Source organism: Stenella coeruleoalba (assembly GCF_951394435.1).
Source record: "Stenella coeruleoalba genome assembly, chromosome: 5".
Taxonomy (NCBI): Eukaryota; Metazoa; Chordata; class Mammalia; order Artiodactyla; family Delphinidae; genus Stenella; species Stenella coeruleoalba.
The window spans coordinates 58,839,973-58,859,913 of record NC_137150.1 but is presented as its reverse complement, the minus strand read 5'-3'; the positions used below and the strand labels follow the sequence as shown (position 1 = coordinate 58,859,913).

Below are 19,941 nucleotides of genomic sequence, written 5' to 3'. Positions count from 1 at the left end.
GGTGACACTGAGATAAACTAGCACTCAGAAAAAAATAACGCTGATCCTGCTCCTGATAACATTACACCAAAAAAAAAAAAAAACTGGAGGGAAAAAACTAGAAATGCACTTCTGAACAATCTATGACCTGCCAAACATGACACAAAACTGCAGAAGTCAGAAGGCAAAAATATTTGCCACATACATAAAGAGACTAACTTACTCAAAATGCAAAAGCTTACACACTTCAGTAATAAAAAATGACAAAAAATATGCAAAGGACAATCTGTTTATAGAAAATGTCTTTCAAGCAAATGGAAAGATAATATGTACATCTTCTGGAATGGCACTAATTAAACTGTGATAAAACTCAGTATTGGCAAATATGTGGAATACAGACATTTTCTATACTGGTGGAGGAATGTGTGGGAAAACTAACAAGATCTAAAAATTTAAATGCCATATAGCCTTTGATCTAACAAATGCACTTCCAGGAATTTACTCTTCAGTCACAAGGGATCTTTGCTGCAACATTATTTTTAAGAGCAGAAGACACAAAAAGGCAACCTGACAAGTCTAAAATCTATTAGACATGATGGAAAGAGAAAGACATGGACAGGACATAAATATAATTTATTTTTTACACCATACCTTTCTGTGCTATTCTAACCTTTACATAAACCGTGTTTCTTTTACAATTAAAAACTCAAATCTAATCTTAAAAAACCTTAATTAACTGACTTTAAATATTTACCAGGTGCCTACTCTATACAGTTCATTATGCTAGGGAAGAAGGGAGAATATGAGAATTCAGATTTGATTTCTTGACTTCAAGGAGCTCCATAACCTGGCTTAGAGACATAAGATAAACCAGAAAACAAAATAAAAGACTTAAAGAAAATCATTAAATACACAATTATATAGACAATAAAAGCTATGGTATACAGGTGGAAAGGTCATATTGGGCTAGAGGTGAGTCACCGAAGACTTCAGAGTAAACAAGTTATAAACTGAGTCTCCAGGGGATTTAGACAGCTTTTTTTTCTTTCTTTCTTTTTGGCCACGACACACAGCTTGCGAGATCTTAGTTCCCCAATGAGGGATAGAACCCAGGCCCACAGCAGTGAAAGTGCAGAGTCCTAAACACTGGACCGCCAGGGAATGCCCCTAGACAGCTTAAATTGTGAAATGGTGGCCCCAAATAAGCCAATATCAACCTTCAGATTTGTTTTCACATGCAATGTTTGGAAAATTGAAAAATTTTGTGTACTGTTTAGGTTTCCAGCTTTTCTTTAAAATATTGGAAGAAACAGCAACACATAATACATGCATTCCTACACAGCAACCAGATTAAACGTGAGCAGCATGTTTCTTTTATAGAAAGGCACAGTGTGCCCTCCCTTTCCTATCTTGTACATCCCAACTTGCTTCATAATTTACATAATGTGCTTGGTATCTTTTAGCATTTAAATTTCTTAACTCTGGCACAGAAATGGAGGTAACAATGACCAAAACTACAAACAAAGGAAAGTACAATAACTTCTTAATTTATGAAGGAGGGCCTAGAAGAATTAGCTTGCAACAAGACAGTAAATACTAGAAAGCAACTGGGAATAAGTCAAGCTAAGGGAAGACTAGATATTAGTATCAAGCTAAGAAATTAATAATTGAGTCATTAATGACCCTGCCCAGTAAACACCTTGATCTTCAGATCAATTTTAGGCAGTGGTTGTATGCCAAATGGATCACCATTATTTTATATAGTAAGTATAAATGGGGACAGTGCCAATTATAACAGTATGACACCCTCAATTTTAATCCTCATCTTAAATTCAATAAAAAATGGGGTTTCCCCCCCATTTGGTGCATGGTGTTTGCTTAAGAATAAGTTAAAATTACTTGAGGTTCACAGCAGTTTTTGAAGCAGTGTAGGATGAAATCAATCCACAAGTACTCATTTGTATAATAGTAAGACATTTCTTTTCTCTCATTTGTTTTTAAGTGTGTATTTTACCTCCACATTCTAACTAATTAAAAGGAATAAAGAAAATGGTATCTTTCATAGGCATCTTTACAACATCAAATACCAGCTGTGAGGCTATTTATCTGAGCCAAAATCTACAACTTTCTCTGTGTGTGTGTGTGTGTGTGTGTGTCTCTGTCTATTTATTTATTTATTTTAAAAAAAACTTACTCTGCCCGATAGGCAAACAAACTCTCTAGTTATCGTGCAAAACTGAGGAAGGTGTGAATGTACTGCTTTCTGGGAGATAATATGGGGGAAAATCCTTGCCTTATGTTCAGACATGCAACTTATACAGAGTTGACCACTGGAGCCACAAAGGTGAGAGATGCTTACAGTGGTGGATGAGAAGGAAAAATACAGCACTGTGGACAAGACATCAACATGTAAGAAAAAGACTGAAAAAGAAATTTCAGAAAGTTGGTATCAGAATTACTAGCAACATAAAGCTTAAAGATTTCAATTAAAAAATGGTTAGGGCTTACAAATTCTAAAAAAAAAGTCAAGGAAGTGTTACATATCAAGAATTCCTTCACAGCCGACTGTTTTGTTTAGAATATCAAATTCTTTACACTCTAAGTACAAAAAAAAAGAACTGTTAGGATTATCAGTCTTTTTTATTTCTCCCCCCAAAACTGGCTTTTTTACTGACATACTGAGAAACCAACCAAGAGCCCAAGGCCAACAACTGAAAGATGACTTGTTTTCTAAGTGTGTTAAGCAACATTGTAAGGAACAGAACTTTTTAAAAAAGAAAAATCTGCTGCAGAGCATAAGCAGTTCACCGGATATAACTTTCCTAAAACAATTTTCAAAATATAAAAAATAGTACTGTAAGTCAACCAGAAAAAGAATGGGGGGCGGGGGGGGGGGGAGGAGGGAGACACACGACACAAGCAAATTATGTTTTAAATACTTACATCTTCTCTAGGTAGTTTATTTTCATTGTCTCCTTCAATTCTCACCCGAACCACACCAGATTTGTCTACTATTTCTTGAATAACTTTGCCATTCTTCCCAATTACTTTTCCTTTAATAAGAGAAAACATATATAATGGTAAGTTAAAAACCAACACTGCTTATTTATCATTTCAACACCAGCCCAAATAATTTGACTTACTATCAAATTATAAAAACCAAGCAAAACTTCATCTTCTTACTCTCAATTAACTCACCCTAAAGACCACTGAGGAACTTTATCCTTGGTATGAAAACTTCACTTCAGTACTCCCAAGGCAACTACTGTTAACTGAGATTGACAGTGCCACTCACAATGTAAGCCATTTTCAATGTCTAAGTATTTTTTAATATGTTCTATATTATTTTTAAAATATCAAGTCATACCCATTTATTTCAAAAACTTGGATATATAAATGAAGGCAAAAAGAAAACTTTTATTTTGGCATTAATCACATCAATTTGTTTACATTTATGACATATTACATATATTATTATTCAAACAACTAACAAAGTCATCAATCTGGCTTTTAAGTTCCTACTTGTTCAAAAGACACCTGTGACTTCAAGATTCTTTTAAAATGAATATTCTCTTCACCAAAATAAAATGTTGACATTTAACAAGTATTACATTTTACACCTGTAAGTTTTTAAAGTACTGCAGAAGTGTACAACTACATACAACATGTATATGGTTTGCTGTCTTCCTAGATACGAAATACTGTAAAATGACATAAATTCAAATTATTTACCTTCTCCACACTTAACTTGTAAGTCTGTCACATAGCAGTTATTGAGTATCCAATAATTAGAGGAGAAACTAAAAGGAGGACACGAAGATGCTCTTCCCCTTAGGAACTCACTTGTTATAAAGCTAACATACACCCATAAAGTAACAAAGCAATACTGGGTAGTGTTACCTGGTAACAGAAGTAAATGTTCAAGTAACTACCAGGGTATGGAATAGATGTATCCTAAGTTAACAGCAACATCTTATTTGTTAAGTCCAAATCCTCAATTAATTAAAATTTTATACTATATCAGCAATCTATTTCCACAATAAATTCATTTTGGTTGAAAGAGGTTAAAATGTAAGTTTCTCCTATTGCATGCTTGAGAGAACAGTTCTCAATAAAGAATAAATAAGGGGGGAAGGAGATAAATAAGGAAACAATGGCAACAATAAGCCGGTCAATACAGCAGACACTATTATAGGATTTTCAAACCTCCTTGCCCAATAACCCTAAATTTAAAAGCACCAGCAATTAACAGGTAAAAAGAAAAAACAAAGGAGTAGGACAGGGAAGTCACATGATGTATGTCTTCTCTGAGCAGCCCTAGCAGCAGCATATAAAAGCAACCTTCATGTTAACACAGTGAAGCTCAAGCAGCAACTCCATCCTTGACCCTGCTAAAAATAAGCAAATATCTTTTCGAAAAAATAAAAATCAGATTGATATATCATACCCCCTCCCCCAAATCTTTACCCCTTCCTTCTTGTGAACTATACCAGTGGTGAGTGAATATCCATCACCCTTCTGGGGTCTGTGGCAAGGACCTACCTGCAAGTTTTATTTAGTCCCACCAGAGACCTTCAGTATTTTAACTGATCATTTCCACAGTTTAAATTCCAAAGCATATTGACAAACTGAAGCAGACCTGTAGTATAATTTGAGCACTGAGCATAAATGCTGAAGGGACAGAGTAGAGAAGTGATTAAGGAAGGCTTCCAGGAGGTGAAAAGTTTCAATTAATTTTCAAATCAATGTTCATGTAATACTTTCGATTTGGGAAGGGTGGGAATGGTCAACAAGTCTAGAACCCTTGGAACCTGAATATGTGCAGAAATCCTCTCTGAAACTTACCTACCAAGTAGTCCTCATTCCCATTTATGTCTCAGTCCTCTTTTTTTTCTCTTTCACTTGGACTAAGAAGGTACTATTTTTCAAAACACTGCTTCAACCAGAAAACATTTTGGAGGAAGATGTAGTACTACTATTATACACACCAACCAACTGAAGTCCTTACTTCTGAGTATTTCACCAACGCATAATAGTTGCTAATATTTATTTTCTAAACAGTAAACAAACAACCCAAATCACCAAAGCCAACCAAGCCAGGGTGGAGGAAAAAAAGAGACATGACAGGTACTCACATCACTGCACAGATAAATGAATAAAGAGAAAAATCTGAGAGCTACAAATACACCCAATTTCCTTATTTCTGAAGTATCAGGAATTTTTACTTAAAATTAACACTACCACAAATTCTACAAGACCAAGGCTATCTTCCATAGAATTGTTGGGCTGGAAAGAACCCTGACTCCCTTGGACACACTCACCTCCAAATCATTTTTACAAGTGAAGAAATCTTAAGTTAAATTATGTTCTGTAAAAGCAGCAACCAAAATGTTAGTACTGATAGCTGTCAATAATAGAGTATTATATAAACAACAAGGGGGATCATTTTCAAAAGCAGCTTTCCTGTCAAAGGCAATTTCATTAGGCAACAATAAACATTTGGTAACTTTTTGTTATCTTAACATTTTATTATAATTATGTACAATTCCTGAGACTTACATTTAATTGTAACCTCTCAACTCATAATCTCCAGCAATTCAGTGTAGAGTGAACAGTGGTTTCTAAGAACAGATTAAGTGGAGCTTTCTTAACTGGTAGTATATATCATACCCATCCAAACGTTTGGGCAGAAGTGAAAAGATTTTTATATAGTTGAACACCATGAAACTGTCCAAATTCTTGCGTTGTACACTATTATCCCAAGTGCACTACTTTTTACTGGCCAAAACAAACATCTTTTTTAATAGTGGAAGTATTTTTTTTTTAATTTTCACCTACTAATGTTTTACGGAATTTGACAAGTAAAACATGTATAGAATCTTCCTATAGGCGTAACTATATATAAATGGAGCCCAAGGGGCTCTAACTATTTAAGGTCAAAAAACTAATGAGATTCAATAGATGACCAAAAAAATCATAAAAAACCATTCCCCTAGTAAATTTTGCTACATCATGTTGATGCTTTATTTATGTCAAACTTTTAGGATAATCACTAAGTATTTAACATGTGACCAAAGCTTCTCCCATATGTCTCAAACAGCATTTTAAAAGACAGCACAGATGTAGAGGATAATAACAAAGCTGTTAAACAACTAATCCCAAGCTATAATTCTCATTTAACTGCACCTTCAAATTCAAAAATCGCCACTTAACTTAATAACCCATGGGCGCAGCAGTTTTCACTAAGTGTCAAAAACTTAATAGTGAAACCTCCCCTCATATCATCATCACCATCCTTCTCTCCTGCCTATGACTTCTTAAACTTTATTCTATGCCTTTGCAACAACTATTACTTACTCGAGGCCTACTGTGTAGAAGTTTATTACCCTATTGTTAGTCCATTCTTACTTTTTCTTCTACATTAAACAGAAGAAAAAAATTACCACAAATACCTTCTCAAAAAGTACTATGACAATTTTGATGGATATATGAATGATAAAGACATCAAGCAAATGAAAATATTAAGAAAGAGGCCAAAGGATGAAAAGGCTTAAGAAAAACTATAATGACAAACTGTTATAAAAATAATACTCTACATAACTTTAAGATATCAGAAAACTCTAATTTTCAATTAAGTCACTGTACGTAATTAAGTAACATTTAACTTATTTAACATTTAGCAGAAGTACTTACCAACAAGATTCCTAGGAACCTGAATAAAATCCTCCACAAATTCCAAAAAACCTCTAGCCTTTTTTACAGCATCAGCACTCTGGTGGGGAGAGAGGGGAAACAAACATGAAATTCAACCTTGAAGAAACCCACAATCCACAACAAAAATAAAATAAGAAAAACTGAATTATTACGCTCTAGTACAAGATTCTGCTCAGACCACCAGAGTGACATTTCAAGTCAAATAATTCATGAAGTATTTTTCCAAAAAAAGTCACAGTAATCACTGAACAGCTAGGAAAGAGTCTTTTACAACCAAAATATGTTAGACATCTCTAAGGTCCCTTTTAAGCTCCTGAGAAAATTAAGAGTGTTTAACTTACTTACATTAGCCAAATTTAACCCAATCCTAAATACATCTGGCCCACACTCCTATGCTGAATTCTCCAGGTGAATGTTAAAAAAAAAATTGTTCAGGGCTTCCCTGGTGGCGCAGTGGTTGAGAGTCCGCCTGCTGATGTAGGGGGCGCGGGTTCGTGCCCCAGTCCGGGAGGATCCCACATGCCGCGGAGCAGCTGGACCTGTGAGCCATGGCCACTGGGCCTGTGCGTCCGGAGCCTGTGCTCCGCAACGGGAGAGGCCACAACAGTGAGAGGCCCACACACCGCAAAAAAAAAAAAAAAAAAAATTGTTCATGTTGTCTGTACTATCTGCATTGTTTTTTCATTCTCAACGTAAGAAATGATTTAAAAGGTTGTTTCTGCAGATGCATTTAAAAAAAAATTACCTACTGATAACATCATTAAAATTCCTAATCGCTAATGGTTATGATTTTAAAAGACCAGAAGATGGGGGCGGGGGTGTCTTCACCAAAAGGAATTTATAGTCTAGTAACAGTTAACTTCCACTTCTAATGTTTGTCCTTTAATAACCACAGGTCAAGTATGTTGTGTGCTCCCTGTATTATACACAGCAAAAAATTTTAAACCATATTTAATCCTCATAAACTGTAAGGTAAGCACTATTAATATTCTCATTTTACAATTCAGAAAATTACGCAGGGAAGCTGAGTAACTTTCTCCAAGCCCCCTCAAAGTGGTAGAGACAAAATTCCAATTCAGGCAGTATGGCTCCAAAGCCTTTCATCTCAATTACTTTGTTATACTGCCCACTTCTAACAGTTTCGGAAGTAAAAATCAGGCCTCTAGTAAGATTTGCTATATGACTCAAATGAAAAGTCAAGACTTGAAATTATCACCCCCAAAAAACTCATTTTCTCTAATGTGAAGGATGGTCTCAATGAAGAAAAGTCTGATTTATTTTTCCAATTATTTTCCTGTCCACACAGATGTCACAATTAACCAGTGACAAAATATTATTCAAATTCAAGTTCTACAAAAGCTATTCTATTATATGCTATTTATAACTGCCAGTGCCCGACAGTAAGCACTCAAAAAATATTTGAATAAATTATCTGTAATGCACATAAAACAGTAAAATTCAGAAGCAGCTGATTAAGTAACTTTTGAGAAGAGTACACATTAAACACAACCTTTAATCCACCTACATACATGCAACGATTGCCAGGCTGATTAATTTAAAGCGTTTCACCCTTCGGAAACTGAAATTCCAGACAATAGGTAATATGTTATAGGAAAGTTACCCAAGGTGGGGGGCAAACAGCTTACCTCGCCGTAGATTCTAAATGTTCCAGTATCTTCATCTAGCTCAATAGCTGTAACTCCAGGAACCTTTCTAGCTTGTTGTATGTTACTACCATGTGTTCCTATTGCCAGGCCCATCAAATCTTCTCTCACAACAAATTCCTCATGAAAAGCTGCTGCAAGTTGCTTTGTGCACTAGTAAAAGAGGCAAATTATACTTTATTATAAAAGATCAAAAAAAATTTTTGTACACCCATGTTCATAGTATTATTCACAACAGTCAAGAGGAAAAAGCAACCCACCTGTCCACTGAATGATGAATGATAAACAAAATGTGATTATGTGAGTAAAACCAGAATTATTCAGCCTTAAAAAGGAAATTCTGATACATGCTATGACATGGACAAACATTGAGGACATTATGCTTAGTGAAATAAGCCAGTCACAAAAAGACAAATACTACATGATTCCACTTACGAAAGGTATTTAGAGTACTCAAATTTATAGAAACAAAGTAGAACGGTGGTGAGCTGGGGCTGGGAGGAAGGGGAAATGGGAAGTTGTTTAATGGACACAGAGTTTCACTTTTGCAAGATGAAAAGGTTCTGAAGATCGGTTGATCAACAATGTGAATACACTTCTCAACACTATCAACTGCACACTTAAAAATGGTTAGGATGGTAAATCTTATGTTTATTTCACTATAATTTTTTTTAAAAAAGAAAAAGAACTAAGAAAAAAAGGAATAAAGGAAATTCATTTGGGGTCATATAATAGAAGGGGAAAAAAGGTCGACCCATCTATTTAATCATGGTCACAGAAAACAGTAATTCTAAAACAATTTTCCAGAATTACTGATACAGGAAGCTCTCCAATTCAGATGATTTATGTTTCAAAACTCATTCACATATCCCTTGTTTGGAACTTTTAAAGTAATAAGGGCATTCATGTACTTATCCTAAAGATAAACGTACCCCAATTTCTCTAAGACAGCGTGTGTGCACAAGTGCGTGTGGGAGGGGGTGGGGGGAACACTTCTCCTAATAGTATGGCAGCGAAGAAGAGGAGAAAACAGGAATACCTTAGGATGGAGAGAAGCAATGACAGGCTCTTTTTTAAAACTATAAGCCACGTATCCTCCTCTCTTCTTACCCAGTTGTTGTTATAGTGAACCAGTTACTAAGGAAATGCATTGTGACTGATACAGGACAGTAAAAACCAGCAATAAAGTTCTACTGGAAATCCCTAGGGAGTTTTTAAGCTCTTTGGCACCTGTCATCCAAGTTCTAACAAATAACAGGAATTTAGCAGACAAAAGGCTATGTTTGACAAAAGTAATAGAAAAAAGTAATTCTTCTAAGGACACAATGACTCCAGTTATTAGCCATAAAACAGGTCCCAAGTTGCCTTACCTAACAGTCAAGTAGTTTCAGCCATGGAACTTGAATAATATACTCATGAAACTAAATGGGACACGCAAAAAACCTTTTACAAGTAAACCCACTTACTTCTAAATGCTTAGTGGCCTCTTCATTTCTGGACATAAGCATCAACTTCGTACGAATACTTCGCAAATGCATGTCACTCAAAATATTTACTCTCTTAACAGTTGCTTCACTGGCAGACTATAAACACACAAGTTAATCACTCAAAAACTTAAATCCTTTTTCAAGGTAATACAAACACAACCTTCCACATAAGGCCTTTCTTGATTTTCGTCTACTATACTTCTCTCCTCACCTAACATGCACCGCCCCTCGCCACAAGTTAATCTTACTTTGCTTTCTTAATTTCCATATTACTTAGATCTGCTCTTCAAATTATGATTGGGGGGCGCAGGTAGAATCCAGGATCCCATATATTAAGGATTTTATGATGTAAAGAATATTATATTGATTTTTCCTCCTTACTCCAGGAGAAATTTACAAATTAACTTTGTAACTGCAAAAAAATTTCTCCCACACTGTATTTTAATAAGGTCACTATAAAACAAGTTAGCTTTTATCTTTTGAAATATTTATAAAATCTGTACAATATTCATTATCTACCTTAAAATATGGAGTTACCTTACCAGTATCATTAGCTGTGTGGTTTCTGGATGGTAAAAAATTCTGCATGCTCCTACTGCTTTCTTAAAATCTTTATGTGCATTTTCATTAGCACACCTAGGGAGAAAGTAATTCATGGGTAAGACCTAAATAATAGGTTAAATTTAGAAGGCAATTATAATGAAAACTCAGTATTTCATTTTAACACCACCCATTAAAACTTTTGTTTGTTAAAAAGATTTTCTATCACAGTTTTTGACTGGGCGTCTGGGGAAAAAAGTTCTTTGTAGCACTGAAAAATCCTCTTGATTCACAAATCAATTCAACAGTAAACAAAATTACTCACGCCTCTCTCAAATCCTCAGGAACATCCACTGTGCATTTAAAGAAGGTATTTTTTTTGACAGTTTTATTTTGATTGACAGGCCGAAGTCGTTCAAATGTGACTATTTCATTGTAAGTGGCATCACAAGCAGCATATTCAATGACATAAAACTAAAAGACATCAAAATATTTTAAAAATCCCATCTGAACAAAAATAATGAGCTTTAAATGAAGTTCTAATTACCTTGCTCAGCTTAACCAGTAGACCCTCCCCCTTGTGGCACAAATACTAAAGCACAGCTTAGTTACATCAATCTGATTTGCCTAAACTAGATTATACATTCTTACAAGCATGAACTATGGTGGTCCTCACACACCTGCGTTATTTATACCTCTGGAGAGCAGCTTTGGTGTTTGCAAATCCAGAACACAAATATAAATTACTGGTCTCATGACTTTTTGAAAGGCATGATTAACTATTTCTGAAGTAGGCTTTTAACAACTAAGAGTTAGAGTAACATTTACAGAACCAAGAGTGGAGGTATTTCCTTGAAAATCAGTCACAAAGCAAGTTTCAACCTCACTTACTTCTCCTTTCATCATTCGAACTTTAGCCAACCACCATCCACATGGTTCTTGATCATTTGCTCTTGAATACACCTGACAAGAAAAAAAATGCCCTTATTCCTTCATCCAAAAAGATTTCAACACTATAGACAATGAAGTGCAAACTTCCATTAAAATCAAGAATCAAAAATTTTATTGTGAAGAATAATACAAAGAATAGCCCCTGCTCACCGCAACTAGAGAAAGCCTGTGCACAGCAACAAAGACCCAACACAGCCCAAAATAAATTAATCAAAAAAAAATATTGTGAACAAAATGAAACTGATGTACTAAACATGATTTAATAAAAGTTATATACGCTTAAATTTTACTACTGAAAAATAAAACTGAACCCTCTTTGGGCAATTTGGCTCCTTGGAAATCGAATTCCAAATTCAAGAGGGTTTACTAAACATAAATATTATTATTTTTTAAAGAGATTTATTTATTTATTTATTTTGGCTGCATTGGGTCTTCGTTGCTGCACAGGCTTTCTGTAGTTGTGGCAAGCAGGAGCTACTCTTCATTGCGGTACGCAGGCTTCTCATTGCAATGGCTTCTCTTGCTGCGGAGCACGGGCTCTAGGTGCGGAGGCTTGGTAGCTGTGGCTCGCGGGCTCTAGAGCGCAGGCTCAGTAGTTGTGGCGCACGGGCTTAGTTGCTCCGTAGCATGTGGGATCTTCCTGGACCAGGGATGGAACCCGTGTCCCCTGCATTGGCAGGCGGATTCTTAACCACTGTGCCACCAGGGAAGTCCCAATAAGTATTATTTTAAAGAAATGCTTCTTACAAGACAGTTTTATATAGTGTAAAACATAGGTCTTTCAGTTTCTGTCAGCACTGTTCATCTTCGAGCATGGCATTCTGATGATTCAAGTATCAGAAGTAAGGATAAGCTAGAACCTTAATAAGATGTATTTTAAATCTGTTATCAGTATTTATAAAATGCTGAAATTAAGAACTGTTTTTAGAAAGTTTTTAAGATTTCTTCCTATTTTAAAATTCCTTCAAGGTATGACATTTAAATCCCTTGCTGAGGAACTTAAATGTACTAAAAGTCTAACAAAAAAATTATACACACATTTAGTCCATCTAGCAGAGTACATACCTTACAAAACCTCCTATGCAAAACAAACCCTGTATCTTACGTATTCTATAATTATCAAGTATTTTGAAATATAATACATTAGAAAAGTTTCCATTGAGAATTAGAGTTATTTCTTACGACACAGCAGTTTGTTTGATATATTTTCAATACATGAGAAAGTGGGGGGGGGGCGGCTGGGAAGAGATGACTAAGAAACACTCACAAAAATCTTGATTAAACTAAGGTTGCCCCTACACAGGTGGACAGAGAAATCTACCAATCAATACATGTTAACAGCCATTTGTGAAATAATGTAAACAACTACTGATAGGCAAACAGTTTTGGAAAGCCTGAAGCTTCTATCAAGATGATAATGAGTAATCTTCGAAGTGGTGGAATACTGGAACTAAAAATAAATAAGCCAAAACTTCATGATCAACTTTACTGCATACCATGATTAGAGAAAAGCTGAGGGAAAAAAAGCGCCTATATACCAATGAAGCTCCAGTGAACTCAATTTTAGCTTCTGCATTTCTTATGAGTAAATCTAACTATTTCTTGACTCTATCCTTTCTTCAAATCTTCCAAAATAAAAGAAATTTTTACCTTTTTTTTTAGAATAGAATAAAACTCATTCTGTCTTGCAATTGTTATTAAGCATCCAATGAACCCTTACATAAATCTAAGACAGAATCCAGGAACCTTATTTTTCCTACATCCTAAAATACTCTGCCATCTTCTGTGACTAGAAAGAAACAGATGACGAAGAAATGCACATTAGTCAATCCAATTGGTTAAATATGAGAGTGGTGTAATTATAGGGCAAAGATGCTAACATTCTATTCGATAAAATTAGAAGCCATCAGAAGTTCCAAAATACAATCGACCCTTGAACAACAAAGGGGTTAAGGGTATCAACCCTCCATGCAGTTGAAAGCTGAGTGTAACACAGACGGCCTTCTGTATATGCAGTTCCACATCTGCAAACTCAACCAACCACTGATCATGCAGTACTGTAGCACTTTCCACTGAAAATAATCTGAGTGGGAATTCCCTGGTGGCCCAGTGGTCAAGACTCTACACTTTCACTGCTGAGGGCCCATGTTCAATCTCTGGTCAGGGAACTAAGACTTCCACAAGCCGCACGGGGGGGATCCGAGTATACATGGACCCATGCAGTTCAAACCCATGTTGTTCAAGAGTCAACTGTATTCTTAAACCACTGCATTCTGATAATTCAAGTGTGTAAGATGAAACAGAAGAAATGATAAACTAGAACATACCAGAGATGGACTTTAAATCTGATATCAGCATTTACAAGATGGGTATGTTCTGGGTTTATGCATGATAGCTGATGAGCAATAAGTTAATATTCAGAAAACTTTGCTCATTTTAGGTACATGTATCGTCAAAAACCAGGAAAACATGAAATAAAAACTTGGATTTCTTTGTTTAAATGCTTATTAAAATATCTAATAATGTTTATCTTCACCATCCTTTTATTCTTACTTCTGTAAATTTATATGTAAAATGACTTAAAAATATAAAAAAACAATAAAAATGGCCCATTAGACTCAAATGGTAAGTGCTATTTTCCCTAGTATACTGAGAATTAAAAAAACAAAAAGAAAACCCTGAGAACAAGAAGGAAAGTGCCCTTTCCAAGCACTATCTTAGAAAGGCAGTTCAGCTAAACAGACTGGTATATCTCTTGTTGATCTACAGTGGATGGGTGCCTCAAGCTTGAATGCTGAAAAATGCGTCTTAAAATAAACTACCTGTTCTGTTTCACCAAAGAATACCCGTCTAGGAATCTGGCTTTCTATGTAAGTTTACCTACAAAAAAGAATAAAACATTGTGGACTGTCTTGCAGCTTTAGTTCTCACTGAACATTAAAATGCTGGATTCCATTTTATACTTACATCCATCTCTGTAAACTTCATTAATAACTGATCCCTGAAAGACAAAGCCTCTCTCATAAAGCCAAATTAATCTAAGCTCCTGGCTCAAATCAAAATGCTATGAATTTGCCTCCACTTTTGTGTTGTGGGTCAAATAACATCCTTTACAAAGTGAACAGTGTACTCAACACAATAAAAAGTCGTTTTAATAACCAAGTGTTAAAACCGCGCCCTAGCATACTACGTCCAAGATGTAGATTACTGAATTTATTTATGACTACATCATTGGAGTAAAAGCACCTCACAGAAATTCCTTTACTTCAGATTTCAACTCACTTAAATCCCCAAACTATTCCAAGAAAGCAATTCACACTCTAAGGCAATGGCCCTCATTTCTCTAACATTCTAAGTTTCTTCAAATCCAAGAAAGAGCTTTAAAAAAAGACTAAGGAGTGCCCATGAGAGACCTAAAAACACAACAGTACCCAGATTGAAGAAGGCTACAGTTTCATGGAAGAATTAAATTCCAAAAGCCTATTTCAGTATTCTTTCTACCAAATGAATCCAAGTCAAACCTTACTGGCCTCCAAATTCCAGCACACAACCAAATTATGACTTAAATGGAATTCCAGTCTGGATCCTAATGTTATCAGCTTTTCATTCAAGTTAATAATGTTCAACGATGCCTTTCAAAGTTATAACCAAATAGAAATAATGTGAACACCACCAGTAGACAATTTCTACCAGTTTTTACCTAATTCTAAATAATGTTAAGCATTAAACTGAATGCTTAATCATAATGACCTGTTTTACAACTACATGAAAGACATTTATTGAGTACTATTCATATCTATTTTATCTCATTACAATCTATGAAGAAATAGAAAATGTACATTAGGAAAGCAAGCTTAACATCTAGAAAACACTAATGTGATTTATCTACTTACACAACAGTTATTATCTCATTAGTATTTGTGGCTGATACTTTAACAAATGGGTTTCATAAGTCTTGGAAACTGCCCATTCCCCAAAAGAAAAAGATACAAGTAATAAAGAATATGTTCACCTATTCTTTAACATATGAGCATTCCCAAGCACTAAGACTAACAATGCTGACTTCGTATTATGAGAAAGACTAACTACAGACAGCTAGAATTTTCAGACTGGTTGCAAGAATCAAACTGATACATTTTTAAAGGTAAGATGTAAATTATACATGCATATTGTATTTGTCTTATAAGTAAAATACTAAATTAAAAAACTGTACGGTAAGGGGGCTTCCCTGGCAGTCCAGTGGTTTAAGACCCTGTGCTTCCACTGCAGGGGGACTCGGGTTTGATCCCTGGTCAGGGAACGAAGATCCTGCATGCCATGCGGCATGGCCAAATTAAAAAAAGAAATTGTCAGGTAAGGGAGTGTTCTACATCAAATTATTCTTAATCCCTTTATTAAATTTCTCTCAAGGGACCTATCCCAAGATTATAACTAAATTATAAAGATGTAGAACCATAATGTCTATCTGCCATAAAAGATGGAAGAAAAGGCGTATGTCACAAGAACAAAAACTTGCCTATCCGTATTTCAACCAGAAGACTTCACAATTCAAAAAAAAAGTTTTTATATATCAAATATGTTAAGCCCAAGAGGAAAAACGTAAAAAGTCTTATAAAATTATCTATTAGCTTGAGATATCAGGCTTCCTATGTAACACGTTTGTGTGTGTTACTAACTTGCTGAATAAGGTAGGCATCTTATAATAAAAAATAAGGCACCTCACATGTGAAATCACTGGGTAAAAACTCTTTCTACTGCCCTTCCAATATCCCAGAACATTATACTATATATCCAGCTTAAGAGAATCTAAAGAACTCTTCATTTTCCCATCATCTCCAACTTTACAAGCTGAGAATTATTTTCTTAGCAATCTTTCTTTTTTGGTCATGCCACGCAGCTAGCCTGTGGGATCTTATTTCCCTGACCAGAGATCGAACCCAGGCCCTCAGCAGTGAAAGCACAGAGTCTTAACCACTGGACCACCAGGGAATTACCAATTTTCTTAGCAATCTTTAGTTAACAAAATCAACTATTAAGCAGACACTTATCAAAAAAAATTAATTATATTAAATACTTTAAAGATTTGAAAATATATGCCAGTTCTTATCAACACAAAGCCACCAATTAGGTTTAAAAATAAACCTTTGAGTCTTAGACTTTTCAAAACCAACTTTCTATTATAAGCCATATAACGTCTTCTTGAGGTCACTACCAGACACTAATTTATGTTTTATAATTTCATCTAAGTCTCATAAATTGGCTGGAAAGGGCAAGCCTGAAGTAGCCAAACATGTTTGTAAAGTAATAAAATTTTAGAGTAAGCCATGTGAAATCACCAATATTTAACCATACCTGACCTACAAGAATGGGAAGTTCATATGGCTGAATGTTTTAGTTATTATTATTTTTTAATAGAAGCATAGCTGACTTACAATATTGTGTTAGTTTCAGGTATACAGCAAAGTGATTCAGTTTTGTATATATATATGTGTATATCTCTGTGTGTGTATATATACATATATATATGTGTATATGTTCTTTTTCAGATTCTTTTCCATTATAGGCTATTACAAAATATTGAATATAGTTCTGTGCTATACAGTAAGTCCTTGTTGTTTATTTTATATATAGTAGTGTGTATCTGTTAATCCCAAATTCCTAATTTATCCCCCACCCCTTCCCCTTTGGTAACCCAACTTTGTTTTGTACGTCTGTGAGTCTGTTTAGTAAATAAGTTCACTTATGTCATATTTTAGATTCCACATATAAGTGAGATCATATGGACTTCCTGGCGGTCCAGTGGTTAAGACTCCACATTTCCAATTCAGAGGGCATGGGTTCAATCCCTGGTCGGGGAACTAAGATCCCACATGCCGCCTGGCACAGCCAAAATATTAAAAAAGTAAGTCATATCATAAAACATTTGTCTTTGGCTTACTTCACTCAGTATGATTATCTCTAGCTCCATCCATGTTGCTGCAAATAGCATTCTTTCATTCTTTTTTATGGCTTAGTAATATCCCATTGTGTGTGTGTGTGTGTGTGTGTGTGTGTGTGTGTGTGTGTGTGTGTGTGTGTGTGTGTGTGTGTGTGTACACACCATATCTTCTTTATCTACTCATCTGCCAATGGATATTTAGGTTGCTTCCACGTCTTGGCTATTGTAAATAGTGCTGCTGTGAACACTGGGGTGCCTATATCTTTTCAAATCAGTTTTCTCCAGATATATGCCCAGGAATGGGATTGTTGGATCATATGGTAATTCTATTTTTAGTTTTTAAAGAAGCCTCTATACTGTTTTCCATAGTGGCTGCACCAATTTACATTCCCACCAACAGTGTAGGAGGGGTTCCTTTTCTCCACACCCTCTCTAGCATTTATTATTTGTAGACTTTTTGATAATGGCCATTCTGACTGGTGTGAGGTGGTATCTCATTGTAGTTTTGATTTGCATTTCTCTAATAATTAGACATGTTGAACATCTGTACGTTGGCCATCTGTATGTCTTCTGGAAAAATGTCTATTTAGGTCTTCTGTTGTATGGCTGAGCTTTAGATAAATGCCTGGACAGCTTAATGAAAAGCTCCCTTCTGGATCATTTCTGTTCTAAATCAATTACTAATGGCCAAATCATAGTCACCTTTCCATTCTTCAAAGAGGAAGGGTTCCTAGAAGCTGCAAAAGAACAAGAGTTGGGAATGTGGCACAAAATTGACAACACCCTGTAATACAGCATGACATATTAGAAAGAATAACATTCAGGACAAAAACTTACACTGGTTATTCAACTTCCTAACCTTCAGGCTACATGAACCTTGGAAAGGTTAATTAAAGTAGTCATAGAGTTTAGAAGAGGCCCTCAAGAGACTATTATGTCAAACTGATAGAATGTGTTTAAAAAGCCAGTTAGTTATATATATATTATATGGGTTAGTGTCAGCTGTTATCACTGCTATTATAGTATTTACGACTAGCACAAAAAGAACAGTAGCCAATGACTTAATTAAAAAAAAATCAATATACTATGCAATAAATTACTACCCTAAAAAGAATCAAGTTATATTAAAAACCTAAATACTCTTTAAAAAAGGGGGGGGCATCTCTGTAGAAGTACTAAAATGGGTTATCTTGGAGGCCACACTGGGAAAACTGGCAGATCTGAATCTGGGAAAATTGGCAGATCTGAATAAGTAAAAATATAAATTCTTAATGGCAAAAGCCACTAAAGCACAGCTTTTTAAAGAATGCCTGGGAGAAAACACAATATATAACAGGAACTTACCCATAAAATGTACACATTTCCAACATCGAAAACTACATGGGCAAAAAATAAAATAGATAATAAACAGAACAAGGGGCTAACAGCCAATAAACTAATTTAAAAGACACTCCATATCACTAGTAATCAAGGTTCAGAAAACAGAGAAGACAACAGCTTCCTTCTATCATGTTTATGAAAACTTACAGATGAGATTAATAATAATCCAGCCAGTCAATCTATGAGGAAACAAACACCTTAATGTATTAGCAAAACTATGAAGTGGTCATTCAAAAAGCATTTTTGGAGGACAAAATGGTATATTTTGCTATTATCAAAATTTTCAATATACATGCCTTTGATTCAGCAATTGAACCACCAAGATTTATACTAACAGAAAATGATTTACATAAGGACATTAACTCTTGCTTTTTTTGGGGGGGGGGTGGTAAAAGCAAAAAACAACTTTCAATAATTTCAACAACTTCTAATTATGATACACCTATACGGAGAGGTATCATGGGGTGGTGAGAAAAAATGAGGTTAAATCTGTATGTGCAGACTTGAAAATGTCTATGGTATCTTAATTAACTGACTACAAAAATCACAAATAAAATGTATTCCCAATTTTTGTAACTTAAAAAAGCACACATATTCTTTATAAGTTCAAAGGAAAAAAATCTAAAGAGACATCTCTTAAATGAGACTTAAGCTGGGGTGGGCAGATAAGCACACCTAGATACCTACACTAAGAGGAAAGGTTCACTTTTTACTTTATGTAACTCTGTATCATTTCACTTTTTATATTAAGCTTTGTTACTTTGAATTTGGGGGGTGGGGAGCTTACATAAAGTTATTTGGCTCAAAATATAAAGCACTAACAACCATAATTCCTAAGCATTCATTCCATGGCATAAGAATAAATTCCTAACGCTGGCAAAAAAGCAAAACAAAAAAAGAAATCCACAGGTGGCAAGATTAATTTTAAACTTCTTCTCTATATAAATTTTCAAAAATTTCAAAAGCACAAAAAAATTACAAAGTAACAGTAATATCTTAATTCCAGACCATGATTCTCATTAATTTTAAGGAACAAATTTCACCAAGACTGAACCATAAAACAGAAAGTGAAATAAAACACTCTGTAATCATCAATTTCCAAATCATTCAATAAAGTTTTGTATACAACTGGGGAGGCGAGCCATAAAGATGGTCCAGGAACTGGACAGGATCTTCCCAGATTGAGACTGAGGAAAAGCACACTGTAACAACACCCTCAGCGCTCCAAGTTTTTCCTTTAAACTGAGCCTTTACATTAACAATAACTGTCTGAACAATTTTTAAAATA

The 19,941-nt window shown here is 35.0% G+C and overlaps 1 protein-coding gene across 4 annotated transcripts in view; it reads right to left on the bottom strand.

The window, feature by feature from the left end:
* FXR1 (FMR1 autosomal homolog 1) overlaps positions 1–19,941 on the bottom strand; it is a 56,577-nt gene that overhangs the window by 16,805 nt on the left and 19,831 nt on the right. For all 4 annotated transcript variants that reach the window (XM_079923392.1, XM_079923393.1, XM_079923394.1 and 1 more), the window contains exons 4-10: positions 11,276–11,347; positions 10,710–10,858; positions 10,387–10,480; positions 9,824–9,940; positions 8,340–8,510; positions 6,673–6,751; positions 2,923–3,032 (exon numbers count right to left, since the gene is read on the bottom strand). In XM_079923392.1, the coding sequence (XP_079779518.1) occupies positions 2,923–3,032; positions 6,673–6,751; positions 8,340–8,510; positions 9,824–9,940; positions 10,387–10,480; positions 10,710–10,858; positions 11,276–11,347 (792 nt within the window). The remainder of the gene's footprint in view (positions 1–2,922; positions 3,033–6,672; positions 6,752–8,339; positions 8,511–9,823; positions 9,941–10,386; positions 10,481–10,709; positions 10,859–11,275; positions 11,348–19,941) is intronic.